This window comes from Chelonia mydas, chromosome 5 (assembly GCF_015237465.2).
Source record: "Chelonia mydas isolate rCheMyd1 chromosome 5, rCheMyd1.pri.v2, whole genome shotgun sequence".
In the NCBI taxonomy this organism is placed as follows: domain Eukaryota; kingdom Metazoa; phylum Chordata; order Testudines; family Cheloniidae; genus Chelonia; species Chelonia mydas.
Window position 1 is genome coordinate 84,921,780 of NC_051245.2, and position 18,931 is coordinate 84,940,710.

General features: G+C 39.3%; 1 protein-coding gene across 1 annotated transcript in view; it reads left to right on the forward strand.

Annotated features, from left to right (window-relative positions):
* Positions 1–18,931, forward strand: part of CNTNAP4 (contactin associated protein family member 4) — a 304,543-nt gene that overhangs the window by 237,003 nt on the left and 48,609 nt on the right. The window contains exons 13-15 of the mRNA XM_007066427.3: positions 2,732–2,929; positions 9,460–9,616; positions 13,845–13,972. Of these exons, the coding sequence (XP_007066489.2) occupies positions 2,732–2,929; positions 9,460–9,616; positions 13,845–13,972 (483 nt within the window). The remainder of the gene's footprint in view (positions 1–2,731; positions 2,930–9,459; positions 9,617–13,844; positions 13,973–18,931) is intronic.

Below are 18,931 nucleotides of genomic sequence, written 5' to 3' on the forward strand. Positions count from 1 at the left end.
GAACATACATGTGTCACTCAGTGGACATGCAGTACATCATGTACCGATAGATGGCTTGAAATCAATACAGATATATCCTTACTACCATTTTTTTCCAGTATGATGATATTGAAAGGCATTTTTCAGAATGATCATTTGGAGTTTTCTTGCTAATAAATTATACAAGACTCTATCAACTGACATAATAACACATAAGATACAAGCAATTTTAGCAATATTTTTGGAAATAATATTTTGGTAATATTTGCATTTCTCTTGTCTCAACTAATCGTAGACCCTTTCTTAAATACCTTGTGATCTGGGGTCATTACAGAAAGTATGACCTCAGATCAATCCAGGTGACATAAGATTACTTATGGCTTTTATAGTGTATTGTTACTGTTGTTCTTTTTATTGAGGAAGTATCCAAAGTTTCCAGTTAGAATTGAGGGCCACCTGTTATACCAGGCACTATATAAACACACAGGAAGGCAAAATCTCTGTCTTGAAAGTCTTACAATCAAATTTACAAACCAAATCAGTTTAATGGGCTAGATCATTCCATTTAATTGCAGCCTATATTAAGGTGCTGTTGTGATCCACATTTGCCTATGGGGATTTCCAGGAGTCATTCTCTCTGGAAAGCATTAGAACTAAAGATGGGCCTCATCTGGAACACTGGCTAAAAACCTCCTTCAATTTAGGGGCTGCTCAGATTGGATCCATGTCTAAATTCCCCTGCTCACATCCAAGGATAGCTATAAAAATTACTTTCAAGGCCAAGAGAACACTAGTATATACTCAGTCAGCACCTGATTATTATATACCTAATACATTTGAATGAAGATGACTTTTCATTAATAAAAAATAGATGTGCCTCCTTTAAGCATTTATAGAAAGTGCAACAATATAAGACAAGGGAAGATATTGTTCGAATAGTACAGGCCTATCTGAAGATTATTTTCCTCTTACCTTCAAAAAAAATTTCTTGTAGCTTCCACATCCACTTGCTTTAACTATCCCTTTTCTTGAGAAAATGTTGAGTTATTAGAATCTAATGGCACATGCATCTTAGTGCCTCATACTAAAAGTGGCTAGCTAATATGAACTGTACAGGCATGTCACTTTTCTTTCATTGGAAGCATAGAACTAGATGACAAAAATGGCATAACTGATCAGCTTAGGCCCTTCTAAGTACTCTTCAAGGTGTTTCCTTTACTAAATTGAGAGAATTCATATCAGAGGAGGGTGCAGAGGATGGATGAATGTGTAGAAACAACAATCAGCATAAATTCCAATTAAATTTAAAAACTGAACTAGTATGTATGTTGAACGTAAGAAAATGTATGCTCAAAGTATAGCATCCAAAGTTCAGGATGTGGGTATTCAAAAAACTGGATTTCCTACACTGGCAGAGAAGGGAGCTAGATGAGCTAATAGTTCTTTTTCATCTCTAATTGCTATGATTCTTTGCTCATATGAAGTCAGGTCCTGGAGCTATAAATAATGTGCAAGTAAAAAGGCTGTGTTGTGTGTGGTACCACTGCTCATTCCCTTTCATTGCTTCTGGCTCTCCAGTCACTCTACCTCCTTTGTGAAACTGTGCAGAGTGCTGCATAAGATACATTATAATTTATCCAGTTCAGGTATTTTGGCTACAAACCCCCTTGAATTTAGGGGATGTTGGAATTCAGATCCATGTCTAAACTCCCCTGCTCCGATACATGGTTAGTTATATCAAATTACTTTAGAGGTCTTTGGGTTCTTTCATGCCGATGTGAGAAGGCAGAATTGGCACTATGGTTTGGAACCCTACCTTCCTTAACTGCCAAAATTACCATTCCATTGTGAGTGCTATAGAGATTGTAAACTGTTTGGGGCAGAGACTCTCTTTTTGTTTTGTGTTTGTACAGACCCTAATACAATGAGGTCCTGGTTCATGAACATAATAATAATAATAATTATTATTATTATTAAATAAATACATATTTTTTATTTTACTTAAGGTTCTACATTTATTCTCCCAATAAATGTCAGGAAAGAAAGACATTTTGTGTTTTAAAAACAGCCCCAATACATATCATACATTTGTGTAGATAATACAGATGATATCTTAATTGCAATCACACATGTCAGAAATTATAGTGATCATTTGAATTTGGGGTGGCTGGAAGCACCTGTCTTCCTCTCTGCTTCACAATAAATACAACACCTGGATTTATTCAGTTTGTCCATTGTTGTTTCTGGTATTGGTTTTTTGTATAGGGCAGTGGAAAGGTGAGTTTTGGCCATTGCTATAAATTCTCCAAGACAAAATCAATTAATTCAAAAGAATAGTGTGAAATGTTGTGCAGATAATGAAAGCCTGGATATAACTTGGTCTCCATTTATAAACAAGGTATACCTTGGAGAAATAACAATAGGAAAAGTCTATTACACTTCAGCTTAGGGTCTGTGTATTGTTTGGAAAATAGATATTTGGTTCTCTTCATCTAGTCTTTCCTTGACTGGTAATTGTGCAGGACTGAATGCACGGTACAGAAGTTTCAAAAAAAGGAACATTGATATCCTATCAAGTGTATTCAATTGCAGAATGTTTTACCCAGACATTTTGTGTTCCTATTCACATCCCTAAAAGGACAGGAAAACTCACCTTAATCCCAGGTGTACCTCACTACACATTTTATTTCCATTGCTAACTTTTGCAGCTATTTTACATTCTGCATTACTTTTTCCCTCCTTGTTTTGTAAGATACGACTTGGACAATTATACAGCACAACAATACGGACTTAACCAGAGTCAAAAATGCTAATCGAGAGAACCCACATACTGTGTTCGTCAAGTACACTGCCACCCTAGAACAGCTTCAGGCTACAATTAACTATGCAGAACACTGTGAACAGGAGCTTGCTTACCACTGCAAAAAGTCAAGGCTTTTAAATAACCAAGGTAAGTAAAGCAGACAAATCTTATTATGTTTCATGATACTATAGATATTTAATTTTGCCAAGGTTATGGCATTTTCCACTGTAGTTTGTAAATTCCTTATTATCTAGCAAACAAATCCCAAATCTACAAGTTGTAGAGCGGGATTTGAGCCAGAAAGAAAAAAAAAAAAAAAGGTCAGTTCATAATGAGCTTCATTCAAAGCATTAACTACTTTCAAAACCAATGTCTTCCTTCAACCTACAATTTAAAAGAAATTATAACAAAGCCTTTCCTGGCTTGCCTCCAGGGGGTTTTTAGATTTTAGTCAAAAAATGGTTAAATATTGGGCAAAAAATTGGTAAAAGGAGCACAATTTGGTAAAAGGAGTGAACAGTGTGCCGTTGTTTCCAAGAAGGCCAATGGCATTTTGGGATGTATAAGTAGGGGTATTGCCAGCAGATTGAGCAATGTGATCCGTCCCCTCTATTCGACATTGGTGAGGCCTCATCTGGGGTACTGTGTCCAGTTTTGGGCCCCACACAACAAGAAGGATGTGGAAAAATTGGAAAGAGTCCAGCGGAGGGCAACAAAAATGATTAGGGGACTGGAACACATGACTTATGAGGAGAGGCTGAGGGAACTGGGATTGTTTAGTCTGCGGAAGAGAAGAATGAGGGGGGATTTGATAGCTGCTTTCAACTACCTGAAAGGGGGTTCCAAAGAGGATGGCTCTAGACTGTTCTCAGTGGTAGCTGATGACAGAACAAGGAGTAATGGTCTCAAGTTGCAGTGGGGGAGGTTTAGGTTGGATATTAGGAAAAACTTTTTCACTAGGAGGGTGGTGAAACACTGGAATGCGTTACCTAGGGAGGTGGTGGAATCTCCTTCCTTCGAAGTTTTTAAGGTCAGGCTTGACAAAGCCCTGGCTGGGATGATTTAGTTGGGGATTGGTCCTGCTTTGAGCAGGGCGTTGGACTAGATGACTTCCTGAGGTCCCTTCCAACCCTGATATTCTATGATTCTGTGAATACACTGCATAAATGTTAGCTGAACTCTTTCAGATACTATGCATCATGTAGTGGTTGAATTTGCAAATGGCATGAGGTAAAGTATCGCAGACATTAATATGCCAGTGTCAAAAATACACAAGCACAGAGGAGACCTAAAGTAAAATGCTGAAAAGATAGGAAAAAAGTTATTGTTTTATGAAGAAAATGACAGGGCCTTCTGATGTAGTTAAAGAAATCTTAACAAAATATCATAACTAGATTGTCGTGTTCAAGTCTTATTTTAATTCTCACTGGGTAGAGTGCAATCCATTGAGTTGATTTTAATTTTGAAAATGTATTCTAAATTTTAAAAAATAACTTGAAAAGAAAGATTATATTCGTTCTTCCTTTGTTGATACGTAGATGTTGCAAATCAAGCCTCAATTGTCTCCTCTGTCACAAAAATCTGTGAGAGGCGAATAGTCCACTAGAAATTCCAAGATTCTTGTCACAGACTTCACTTGCCATTCTCCTATCAAGGGATTTAGTGGTGCTACAGCAGAAAACTGGTCATTCCTCCATGATCTATGAGCTCTACTTTTCTGAGCAGAATGGCTGTCAAGAGCTAAGCAGATATTAGCTCTCTTCTCTGCATCCTACCCTCCTTTCAAAGAGGTTATGGAATGCAATGAATTTCTGCTGAGAGTAGCATTAACTCTAAGGAGAATTGCTGCTCAGAAATCTACCAGGCCTACAGGTGAGCCTACTGCATAAAGTGTTGCTTCCCTGACATTACCTCTCCCTCCATCCCAAACCCCTTTCTGACATACAGAGCGCCAACTCCATGGTATACAGGCATGTGACTCACAATATGCTTGATATGAATACTACGACAGTGATCACCAGGGAGTACACTACAAAGAAGTTACATATCTTAACTCAGAATCTTTTCTTGACCAAAGTACCCAAAAGGTGCCCCTCTCTTCACACACATGCATAATTCCCACTGACTTCAGGGGGAATAAATCATATTAAAGGATTGAATGCAGGATCATGCACAATTAGATTTCCCAAATGTCTGACTTAAATTTCAGTTACAATTGCTAGGATTAATACAGTCATTTCAGAACTGACAATTTTAAGGCGACTGTGAAAGATGAAAGTGTTTGCTAGACACATTTGCTGAGCAAAAATGCAAGACTGTATGACAGGTACAGAAGGGAAAAAGAACAATCCCACTGAGACTGAGATATTAGTATTCAGGGTTGGTGAGGGTTACATATATATGTTTTATCAATAAGTTAATGCAGTGAAAACATTGGTCATATTAGACCTTGTCTCATTTTGAATCTTTTCATGCTAGAAGTAGTAAAACTCAGCGACAAAGTGTTTTGAAGAATTTGTAGGGCTTTTTAAAATCAGTTGTAACAGTGCTAACAAGAGCAGTTATTAGATAAAGTTTCTACACAATGCACTTTCACTCTATTCTGGAAAGGACATTTCTACAGGTGAGAGAGTAGGTCAGCCTCCAAGTCCATTCAGGCTTTGGTTTCAGTGCTGAGGTACCAGTTGTCAAAGTTGTTTTTTGTGATGTAGACACGAGTGATGAACTAACAGCTTCCATAAAAATGAGCATCAATTTGTACTTCACCCTTCCTTAAAACCAACCCAAACCCGACTTTTTATTATTTTTTTAAGGGTTATGTTAACTTTTCCTCCCCTCAGTTCTGCATTCACTGTTTTTATTTCTGATCTCCTGGGAAACAGAAAGTAACAGAAATGTAGTGAGGAGGCCTGTTGTCTTGGGCCCAGATCTTCATATCAGCCTGAGCTGAACTCAGAGAAGCGTGGCGGGGGGGGTGAAACTAAATCACAAGCTCTCTGTGTAACTCAGGGATGGTCAGCATATAAATTGCTCCAACTATGTACTGTCTAGCAGAAGGCAGACAGATGGTGGGCTAAGGACTTATCTCTAGACCTATACAGTCTAGTTTTGTAGACACACAAGATTTGGATAGATCAAATAAGCATACAAACTTTTACATGCTTATCCTAAATAAACTCTGCATCTTTTGAGTTGTGCACATTACTAGTGATAAAGAATTAGAATTACTGACCATAAAGAATTAGAAATGAGACCATGCTAACCGAGGCGGTGCCCGACTCTTTTTGGCAGGGAGAGGGCTGAGGCCTCTAGTGTTCTCTTGGCCTTGAAAGTAATTTTTTATAGCTATCCTTGGATGTGAGCAGGGGAATTTAGACTTGGATCCAATCTGAGCAGCCCCTAAATTGAAGGAGGTCAGTCAGGCCGCTGTGGGGAGCCCTAGATCCTCCGCCTGCCCTGGGCAGCACACCCTGGTGGGCAAGGACACGGATCAGGGGCTGTTCTCCGAAAACCCTGTCCCCCACCCAGGCTTACTCCTGTGCTGCTACTGAAGCTGGGTGTCTGGCCAACAGCCACTGCTTTCTCCACTCTGCCTTCACGTACAGAGAGCGGCAGCTGCTACCAGGGGATTATGCGGGGCAGCGGGAGGGGAAAAGCAAACCAACACTGCCCCTGATGCTGACTTTAGAACTCCAACAAAGTTCAGGGATGTTCACAGTTTTGTGCAGACTTTTACAGATATAGGGGAGAGCGGCAAAATGTATATTTAGAACCAGGATCAGATTTCAAAACTTACACAGTTCAGAGGACTGTGGACTCTATGATTTTGTTTAAAGACTGTCTAAACAAAGACTGTCTACTAATTTAATATGTCACCAACCTGCTTCCAAGTGTTGGCGTGTCTCTAAAGATACCATCAGCCAGGATTTCCACTCCTGAATGTCAGCTCGCTAGTGAAAGACAGGCAGAACTCCCAAAACTCTTGAAGAGTTTGGTCCCTAAGGACTGTGGTAGCAGGATGGAGCACAAGTCAGTCACCACATTGGTATGTGACCATCCTCCTCAGACTAACCACTGCCTTTTGAAACTTCCAATGAGTTTCTTGTTGGCTACAGTCAACAAAGAAGTTTCTTGTAGGGCTATGTTTGCTCTGGTAGCCATTTGGCTTTTTATTCCCAGGATTCTTATCCACAGAGGACTCCTCTGATGTCATGTATGCTTCCAATGCAGAACAGCACAGGGATAATGACTCTTGCAGGAGGATCATACATTCCCCAAGTGTTTAGAATGTATATTGAGAAGTGAAGAAGAATACTGTAGCAAACTGAAAATACAGGAAGAAAAGGAGTACTTGTGGCACCTTAGAGACTAACAAATTTATTTGAGCATAGGCTTTCGTTGAGCTCACGAAAGCTTATGCTCAAATAAATCTGTTAGTCTCTAAGGTGCCACAAGTACTCCTTTTCTTTTTGCGAATACAGACTAACACGGCTGCTACTCTGAAACCTGAAAATACAGGGTGAGTTTTAGGAAGGCAAAATTCAGCCAACCTGATTACAATTTTAGCATGTATCTTCTCAAATTAGCTATTTTATTGCACTCTGAATACGATTTTGCAAGATCTTCTTCATCAAACATTGCCCTATTTAAGATCACAACTGTTCAATTGCTGATTGAATGCATTTTGTGTGTGCATTTCCTTGGATCATTAGAATTACCAAATAAAAGAATTCAGTCACATATAGCTAACTACTATACCATTCTTGACATTTAAACAAAATCCAAATAACATCTTGCAGAAGAATATAGCTTTTTCTCTTTAATTGAACAATATGAAAACAATACAAGATAAGGCTTTGAAATTCAAATAAGTACATTATCAAATTGACCACATAATTTTATCCTTTTCACTACTGTGATCCATAATCTCTACTGGGCATGTCTGACAAGTGCAGCATTTGATGATAGTTATGTGAAATAATTTTGGGACATGTAGTATAAAAAGTAATTTTTATTGGAACAATTCTTAGGAATGCATTGCACTCAGTCTTCCCTATGCAGAGCATGTAAATGATTCCAGTGAAGAATTGCTATGCTAATAATTTTGTGTGTTCATTTTGAAGAAGCTGCATCAAATCCCTTTTTCTCCCATTTTGTTTAGCAGTATTCACTGCCAGAGCAGAGCTAGCTAATCACTATGATCCTTTGGTTGTTATACTGCTCTCACGCTAGTATGCAAACAAATGTGTTAGGATTGCTTTTAAAGATAGTCCAGTGTCTCCAGTTAAAGAGCAGGAACATTCACTCCCAACTACAGAACCAGAGTTTCTGAGCAGTTGAAACAGGAGAAATATCTTGGTAATATATATGTATGTTTTGTTTTGTTTATTTTTTAAAGTGCTGCCTCATAAAGAATTTATTAACCTTCTCTAGCTTTTCTTCCCTCTGTGATGGGCTGCAAACACAGATACTGATGCTAGACATTGATACCACTGAGCATGTCTGACTTTTCTAGGAACTGTTCTCACTGTTTTTAGGCATGCTGGGCTGGCAGTTGTGTGGTAATGAATTCAGTCAATATGTTTACGAGCTGAGAGATTGTAAGCATAACAGAGGTCTTCTCTAACAGTGAGTTATAATAAGTCATGGCAGTTACAAGTAAGATTGAAGCTGGGTTAAGTGCCAGCCTCTTGGTGTGGGCCCACTGCTGAAAACTTGAGAGCTTCAACAATACACAAACCAAGTGCCTCTATGAGGCACCATACCATTTGACAGCACTTGTTTCCTCTCACGCCCTGACTTTGCAGTCATTTCATCTTTCACCTTTCTTCACTCTCATTTAAGATGGATTACCGTCATGCTTCATATCCGTTAGCAATTATCTTTTTCTGTATATTTTGTGGTTTTACTGCTCTGGTTACTTGGCAGCATCTTTAAACCTAATGTGCAGTACTGCAGAATTAAGAAGACATCCAGCTCTATCATTTTACTATAATCAATGCTGAATGGGTGCATTGCACAGAGATATAGTAGGCTCTGAGAAACTTTGCTGTTAGTCACTGGATACATCACCTGGGTTATGTAGCACAACCATTAACATGATTTCTACAGTCTCAGACTACATAAATTCTGCAGCTGTTGTGTGTGATCTAACTCATGACTACTGACATTTCTGATTCTCACCACACAGTAGTACTAAGCCAGATGCTTAATATGCAGCAAAGGTGTGTTTAGTATTCTCAGTAATGAAATGAATCCATTTATAATGCTTTTTACTCTTCTCATTTCCTCACTGGTATTTCCATGATCTCAAATTGATCTTTGCCTCAGAGTATAAATTAACTTGATTTTTAGGGTGACGGCATCTCTTTTTTCATGTGCTGTTTTAAAAGAAAGTACATAAATGGACTGCTTAAGATAAATTATTCTAATATCATGCCTGACTGAGCAAGGACTACCAGATCTCTTTTCCACTAATATAAGCAAAAAGCTGTGACTATCATTTAATCCCTGATAATGAAATATTAAAATGAATAATTGGTTAGCATTTTTAAAGAAATGTGGTCATTTTTTAAAATTGTTTTTTTCCATAATGCTTGGAAATTTGTTTGGGTGAGGGAAATTGGGAGAAGCAGGAACTGGGATCAGATATTAATTTTCCTCTAATGTGTCTTTAGATGGGATTCCCTTGAGCTGGTGGGTTGGAAGAACCAATGAAACACAAACTTACTGGGGAGGATCCTTGCCTCATGTTCAGAAATGTGCTTGTGGATTAGAGGGGAGCTGCATTGATTCCCAGCGTTACTGCAACTGCGATGCTGACAGAAATGAATGGTGATTTTTGTATTGTTTGCTTGTGCTCAATTCTTTGCTGTTGAAAAACAAATTAAAAAATTATATGGGATTTAGCAGCCATGAACAAGCAGTGCTATTAGGAACAAAAACATACAAACCTGCAACATATGCTGCTACCCCCAGTTCAAAATAAGATTTCTCACCATAATTAGCTAAATTAAGGGGTAAATATATAATATTTTGCTGTGATTTCTTGTATTTAGTTGCTATTTGAGGATGATATATTTTTATATTTAGACTGTCCAATTTTCAGTACATTGCTTGTTTTGCCAGTGGTTACAGGCTTACATTTGGTATGTATTTCAGTCATTAAAGTATTGAAGCTAATCGGATTTAAACTGTGTTTTAGTTGAGCAAAGCATTCATTTCACATCTTTAAGGTTTTTTATTATCCTTTTTCTTTATGCCTTTGAGTTTAATAATGTTCTTTAATAGACTCAATGAGATTCTTTATCTAAGAATTTAGAGGGTAAAATCCTGGCCTCATTGAAGTCAATGGGAATTTTGCAATTGACTTCAGCAGAGCAGGGATTTCACAGACTTCTGACTAGCTCAGCAGGCTACAGCTGAACTCTACTGATATTTCCCATTTGCAAAACTCAGATCCTCATCTAAACTCTGTAGTCACCTTGCATCATTTATCATAGTTCAAATACGGTACAAATTAGATACGAGCTGAAGCCATGAAGCTAGATCTGAATCAGAGTTGAGACTTCTCCAAAGTTTGCGGTAGGGGGTTGGATTTAGTGTTCTGTTTCAGTAACAACTCTAGTCCATTTTAGTTAGTTATTTACAGAAGTTAGGAGAATTTAAATGAAAAAAATTCCACTTAATGGAACTTCTTAAGTATGTTTAATCTATACAAAACACATGTACTGAGCGGGTAATGTATGCACACAGATTTGTGTTATAGTTACGCTTGTGTCAGTGGTGTGTGAATATTTACATTCTTGCTGAAGTCTTCATGCTTTTCACATATTTGGGAGTCTGTAGTGGACCATGATGTTTGGCCAAGCAACCAGTGGGTCCTACTCAATTCAATGACAGCTTCTTGTTACCCAGCATATTTTAAAATGAAGCCACTTATTTAGATATCTAATATGGATTTAGGAGCTTAACTTTAGGCACTCAATTTTGAAAATCTTGGCCTAAACATGTTATTGCTAAGGCCTTTTGTGTTACAGCATTTTTACAGTTAGACAGAACAAGATTTTCAAAAATTACTAGTGAATTTGAGGTCTTCAATTTTTGGTTCCCAGACTGAGACATCTTAAAGAGGCCTCATTTTCAGAAGTGCCACCCTCTAAGATTCCATCCTGTTGATGGTGTCTGAAGTCAACCAGCTAAAATCAGAGGCATCCAAAATCACTAGTCACTTCTGAATATCCTGGCCAAAATGTTCATGTTAGGAATGGAAATACACTAAAGAAAATGTCAAAAGACATCAGTTTTGTGGAGTTCTATGAATGAGGTATGATAAATATTCTGAACTTAGAAGTCCTATCTTGCTCCAAAACAGTGGGAAGTTCCCCCTGGGGTGCCACCTGGAACTGGGGTAAACACTGAGCCCTCTGACCCACCAACCTGGCTCCTTTTCAAGCTCTCCAGCCTGCGCTTTCACCAGCATTCACCCAGGTAGTGACCTAAGTTACCTGTAAGCTGTGCGGCCCCGCAGTAGCCTATTTAGTGCCGCACAGGTGCTTACGGAACCCACCCGGGGACCTGTCATAGCAGGGGGAGGCGCCCCACCCAGCCTGGCCCCCAACCTGCCATGGGAGGGGCGCCTCTCCCTCAACCCCAACTCACCCTGCAGCCCAGACCTGTCGCAGCCAGAGTGGCCCCGGACCCAGCTGTGGCCAGATCGGGCCCAGGTGTGCCAGGTTGGCCCCAGGCGCAGTGCAGCCCAGCCCAACCCTAGAGTGGCCCAGCCCCAGGCGTGGCCTGGTAGGCCCTCCCCCGACCTGGACCTGCTGGGGCCAGGGGAGGGGCACCTATCCTGCAGCTCCAGCCCCAGAGCTCCCGCAGCGGGCACAGGTGCCTCCCCCCCCAAGCCCAGGTGCTGCTGCAGGAAGAGAATGCTGAGGGAAGTCCTCTTTCCCCGCAGTAGCCCTGGAGCACCCTCCTGCACCCCAAACCCTCACCCCCTGCACCCAGCCCTGAGCCCTTCATCCACAGCCCCACCCCAGAGCCCGCACCCCCAGACGGAACCCTTACCCCCTCGCACCCCAACCCTCTGCCCCAACCTTGAGCCCCTCATCTCTGGCCCCACCCCAGACCCCGCACTGCCAGTTAGAGCCACACACACCCCAACCCTCTGCCCCAGCCCTGAGCCCATTCCCACAAGAACTCCTCGGCCCCACCCCCATCACACGAATTTTGGTATGTGCACCAATGTGAAGGTGATGTGTCATGGGTGGGAAAAATTAGAGGGAACACTAATTAGAGAGACACACAAAAATTAGAGAGCCACATCCAGCTGCAGTTACACACAGGCTCTCTAATCACCAGCTTCCCAGCCTAGGACCCCAGAGCAGTACCGTCATGCTCTGGTCAAATCTGGCCAGTATATGGGTTTAATACCCGGTCCACCTTTCCCTCAATGTGAAGAGAACAATGCACACTTGTGGTAACCAAGCAGAGATGTTCCCTAAGCACTCCAGTCAAAGCTCATTGGTTTAGATTAAAACAAAAACAAGTTTATTAACTACAAAAGATAGATTTAAGTGATCATAAGTGAGCAAACAGATCAAATCAGATTACCTAGCAAATAAACAAAAAACGCAAACTAAGCTTAATATGCTAAATAGATTGGGTATGAATAGCAGAGTCTCACCCTAACTGATGGTACAGGCAGACTTGTAGATTCTTAAGGCACAAGCTACAGTTGCTTTGTAGCTTGGAATCCCCAGGTGTTTCACACACAGGCTAGAAATCCCTTTAGCCTGGGTTAAGCACTTCTGCCAGTTCAGTCTTTGTTCCCCAGGTGTTCTCCAGGAATCCTCTTGTGTGGGGAGTGAAGAACCACACATGATGTCACTCCCTGCCTTATGTAGCTTTAGCACATGGCGGGAACACTTTGTTTCAAAACTCGGTTCCCAGACCAGTCTGTGGAAAAATACTGACATCCCAAGATGGAGTCCAGCATCATGTGGCCTGGTCACATGTCTTCATAGAGTCATAGTAGCCATTACTTAGAGCCTGTCTGGAGTGTTCTCAGGAAGGCTTACCAAGTGGAGATAAGCTTCTCCTAAGGCCTATTGTTTTTTCTAATGGTCCATTGCCTGAATAATCCCCACCCACTATCTAGACTGAAAGCATCTTGTCTAGCGGGCATTACCTAGGTGTAACTACATTTGAAGTACGAATACATAGTCAATATGCATAACTTCAGATACAAAAATCATACATGCATACAAACTGGACCATCATAGTCAGCAAATCATAACTTTTCCAATGACACTTCACATGACTTATCTTGCATAAAATACATCATAATTATGCTACAATCATATCATAATATCACTATCAAGAATATGGGGTGCAGTGTCACAGAGAGTACCAGGAAAATGGGGAACATGGGTGTGGTTCCTCTTGGCACTGGGATAGAGAATATATATTAGTCATTTCTGTACTCTACATGCTTAGTTCTGTTTTGATCTTTGTGTCCTTTTGTGGTTTGTGGCTTTTTGGTGTGCTTTTTTAACTTTATAAAATTAAATAGAAGAGAATGTCAAAATGAGTAAAAATTACACTCTGAAAGTATCTTAATTTTTAACAAATTAGAGAACAAGCCATCATAGATACACTGCTTTCTTTATGAGACAAAATTACAGACACATGAAAATGCACACTAGGTTTAGGAAGGCAGCTAAATACCTAATTATGTTGAAAATAAAATATCATGCTTATGAAGATGATGACAACCCTAAGCCTGCCCACTTGATTTTGTGATCTCATTTAGACCTGCAATAGATTTAAATGCTCTTACTGACCATGAGGTCAATATGGAAGTATTTGTAAGTATGCTCCCATTTATTCACACAATCGCCCATCTTATCTGAACAATACAGCTACAACTTTTCAAAATTTATTCCTAAATATATTTTTTTGAGTTCAATAAGTCCATTAAAAGGACAATATAATGCTCTTATGTGACTGTTAATCAGAAACATTTAGGAGATGTTTGTTTTCTATTTTAATTTTTCAGGGCTAATGATACTGGATTCCTCTCTTATAAAGAACATCTACCAGTAACTGAAATTGTTATCACGGATACAGACCGACCAAATTCTGAAGCAGCTTACAAGCTTGGACCTTTGCTTTGTCGGGGTGATAGTAAGTAACAACAGAAACTTTCAAGCTACAAATAATTCACTAGGTTTACCCACTGTGTGGTCAACTGTCTAAAAGGTATTTAAAAATCAACCAACTGTTCATGGCTAATTTAATAGGAAATGAGGGGGAGAGTGACAGGATCTTCAAGCAGAGGTGTGCAAAAAACAGATTTTTCAGTTTGCTGGCAGTTCTGAAAATGTAAATAAAAAATAATTTTACATCTACATGCAAATGACATTATTTGAAATTTTTGGAGACTCAAAAAGTAAATATATATACATATATTTCGGGTCCAATGAAATGTTTGGTTTTGACTTTTAACGTCTTTTTCATGTTTTTGAAATTTTTGAAAATAAAAATGAAGGAAATTTTGAAATGAAAAATAATTTCAACTTGAAATTGAAATTTTTCATTTACTATGTGTCAAAACTAAATGTTTCAAATTATTTTTAAAATGTTTCTTTTTCAAATGAACAAGATGGTGAAATAGACATGAACTTGCAAAATGTTTTGGTGTTGCCAAATCTGCATTTTTTCACTTCAAAAATATTTTGTCTGAAAAATTTCACCTGGCTCTATCTTCAAGGAAGCAGGATGCATTTAAAATTAGGTATTATGCATATGAGGAGGTAGATCAGAGGTAATGATGGATCTAGTTTGAATAGTTTGCATGAAGGCATTGTGACTCACGGGTTTTGTGTTATGATGTTCAATTTTTGGTTAAAGCATGCCTGTGCAGAGATGATTAAGATGTGCTACAGTGTCTTGGGAGAAATACACCACTTACTGGACATGCAGGCCACTAACTTACAACACTCCTTTTATCTGGTGTCTTCATATCATATTTTAAAGGACCTGAGATACTATGAGTACATAGTTAAAATGGGCACTGGTGTGGCTGAGAAAATTGTGCTAAGGGATATTATGTTCCAAACTAGTACTACCAGGTCCTACACTAGGGTAGGATCAGTGAAATCTTTCTGTCTGGAGAATATTAAAGAGAATGAATCCAAAGATTGCTCTTTAACAATTGACAGGTTTCAGAGTAACAGCCGTGTTAGTCTGTATGCGCAAAAAGAAAAGGAGTACTTGTGGCACCTTAGAGACTAACCAATTTATTTGAGCATAAGCTTTCGTGAGCCACAGCTCACTTCATCGGATGCATACTGTGGAAAGTGTAGAAGATCTTTTATACACACAAAGCATGAAAAAATACCTCCCCCCACCCCACTCTCCTGCTGGCAATAGCTTATCTAAAGTGATCACTCTCCTTACAATGTGTATGATAATCAAGTTGGGCCATTTCCAGCACAAATCCAGGTTTTCTCACACACCCCCGCCCCCTGGGGGGGTGAGAAAACCTGGATTTGTGCTGGAAATGGCCCCACACACAAACCCACTCTCCTGCTGGTAATAGCTTATCTAAAGTGACCACTCTCCTTACAATGTGTATGACTTATTGTTTTTTTTTAACTTATTGAGTGCAAAGGGAATCCCAGCAATGATATTGGCCCATGGAAATGTTAGAATTGTCAGTAATAATGCAAGCAGGGCAGAAGTGTCAATAAATATTTCTGTTCTATTTTTGGGAAAAAGCCAAGTGATGCATTAATATCATATGATGATTGTGAAATACTTTTAACATCCTCCTTAGTTACTATTGGAATGGAAACAGCAGCTACTAAAGCTAGACATTTATAAATCAGCAGGTCCGGATAACTTGTGTGCTAGGGTTTTTGGAGCTCTCTGGACCATTGATATTAGTTTTCAATACATCTTGGAACACTGAGGAAGTTCCAGAGGACTGGAAGAAAGCTAGTACTGTGCATAGATCGTGGGCAAAATACTGGAACAGTTTATATGGGGCTCTATTAATACAGAATTAAAGGAAGGTAATATAATTAATGCCAGTTGTCACAGTCCTGGTCAAGCTCCCCCTGTGAGATACACACCGGGTTCCTGTGTTTGAATCCCAGTACTTGGACGTGTGTGATTTTGGCTTGCTGAGTCTGAGCAGAGTCCAGGCACTGCCTCTGCCTTTGTGTCTCCAGACACACTCTTGGGGTAGAGATCCTGTGTCTAGCATCCCCTTCTGAGAGCTGGGATACCACAGCCCAACTGTATAGGTCCTGAGATTAGTGCCAGCTCTCCCAGACTCCCCAATATCTTAAGCACACTCTTCCCAGAGTTCCAACTTTGTGGGCACTCTGGTTTATGCTTTATCCCTTCAGATACATGTGATAGTGGAAATAAAGACACAGAATTTTCACTGGGTTTCTTACACAATGACTTTTTACTTTAGACAGCACGAGCAATATACATATCTAGGCAAACTAAGATACACTTGCAAACAGATCCCTGCCTCAGTTTCCTCACTGCTCTTGAGCTTTCTTTGGGATTTGAGTGAGTGAGGATCCAGGACCTTCTCTGTGACTCCACTCCTTCTAGTTCCTGTAGGCATCAGCCATCCCATTATCCTGATGTACTCCCATTTGAATGGGAGCTATTAATGTTAATGTGTCTCCATTGTCTCTGTACTAGGAGAGATGGGACACCAGCCCTGATAACAAAAGGTTGACACTGCATCCACTGAAGCATTCAATGACACAGCAACTTCTTAAAATCAACCAAAATTCATAAATTATACAAAGACAGATCTTTCAAGTGTAGATTAGGATGAACCAAAATATGTCATACATTTGTGTCAATTTTACCAAATTGTTTCGGTTAAAAAAAAATTGAAAACATTTTGTTTTGACATTTTTGAAAGAAAGTATTTTTTCTATTCAAAATTACTTTTCATTTTTGAAATTTATTTTAATTTTATATTTTAAAAAGTTTTTAAAAGCTCAAAAATTAAACAAATTTCTGGTTGAATGAAATATTTCATGTGACCTGAAAAGAATGTATTTTTCAACTTTTTGTTTAATTGATTTTTATTTATTTGTTTGCTTGGTATGGCCATGAACCAATAAATCAGAAATTTGCACAGCTTTATTCATTCCAAATAACATTTTGATCAAGAAATTAGAATAATACAAAATTAACAATGCACACGTTATAAATGAATTACATACTAGCTAAATCAGACTCAAAATATAATTGTAATTGGGGAATAATCATTAAACAGGTGTATTTCTAGTGGTGTCCCACAGGGACTGGTTCTTTGCCCTACTCTATTTAACATTTTTAATCAATGATCTGGAAGAAAAGAGAAAAACATCACTGATCAAGAGTGGAAGAATAGTAAATAATGAGGCGAGGTCACTTCTTAGTGTATGCGCAATGCACCTCAAGTGGCATGTGGCCAGGATTCATCATCAAATTTGGTCTGCTGGTTGGATTGCTATCTTCCCTGGCTTGGGCCGGGTACTGATGTGGAGTGTGATGTGAACGCTGATCCATGCTCCTTAGGAGAGGTCACTGATACAGAACAATCTGGATCTTTTGGTAAGATGAGCACAGTCAAACAATGTGTGTTTTAATATGGCCAAATGTAAAGTTGTACACCCTAGAAAAAAATAATGTGAGCTATACTTACAGGATGTGGGGCTCTATCCTGCAAAGCAGTGACTGAAAAAGACTTGGGGATCATGGCTGATAATCAGCTGAACAAGAGTTCACTGTGCGATGCTTTGGTCAGAAGGGATAATGCAGTTTTTGGTAGCATAAACAGGGGAATCTTGAGTAGGAGAAGAGAGGTTATTTTACCTCTGTGTTTGGTACTGATGCAACTCCTACTGGAATACTGTGTCTAGTTCTGGTGTCCACAACTCAGGAAGGAGACTGCTAAATTAGACAGGGTTCAGAGAAGAGCCACAAGAATGATTACAGGATTGAAAAACATGCTTTATAGTGAAAGACTCAAGGAACTTGATCTGTTTACATAAAAAAAAATAGAAGGTGAAGGGGTGATTTTATCATAATCTATAATTACCTTCATGCAGAATAGAAATTTGATAACATAGGTCTCACTAATCTAGCAAATAAATGTATAGTGAGATCCAGTGACTGGAAGTTGAAGCTAGACAAATACAGACTAGAAATAAGTTGTACATTTTTTAACAGCAAGAGAAATTAATTGCTAGATTAACAAAGATAGTGATGGATTCTCCATCACTGGAAAATTTTAAATCAACATTGGATATTTTTCTTAAAGAAGTGCTCTAGTTCAAACAACAATTAATTCAGGAAAGTCTCATAGCCTATGTTATACAGTATGTCAGACTAGATAATCACAATGGTCCCTTATGGCTTTATAATCTATGAATTTTATAATAAGCTGCCGTACAGGGGAGCTAGAAGTAGCGATACAGATGGGGCAGCTGTACTCACAAATTATCAAAGGCAAACAGTTGCCAGATTTTGGAATGTTAGGAGGATCCATTCAGAAGAAGAAGTAATTTGCAGAATTTTAGTAATTCTGCCTTCCACACTGCTCTGCTGAGCAAATGGGATTTTTTCCATGTTGCATCATCAAAAGAAATGTTGGGTAAACGTGAAAAGAAACAGATGTGAATAAGACATGTAAGTAGTAGAGTTTGATTATTACCAGCACCACTACCGCCACCCCTAATTTTCCACAACAGGGAAAAATCATTTTTCTAATGTACTTTTATATAGGAGGCCACAATATGGCCACCTTAAGGGGAGATGGACCTCAGCTCCATATGTGACAAGATCAACTTATGTCCCCAGGTGGAGAAAATAGTGAAGAGCATGTGACTGATCAGGCCCGGGATACATAAAACAGAGGCCTGTGGAGAAAGCTAAGAATGCCAAACTCGAGGCAAGAAGGCCTGTGAGTTACTGCTAAAAGAGCAGGAAAATGGGAGATGCTGTGCTCAGCGTAGGCCTGGGACAGAAGTGTTTGTGAACTGTGAAGGGAAGACAGATCCATAGGGACAAGGGGCTGGGCTCAGCCTTAGACTGGGACGAAGACTCTTTTTTGTTGTGAGT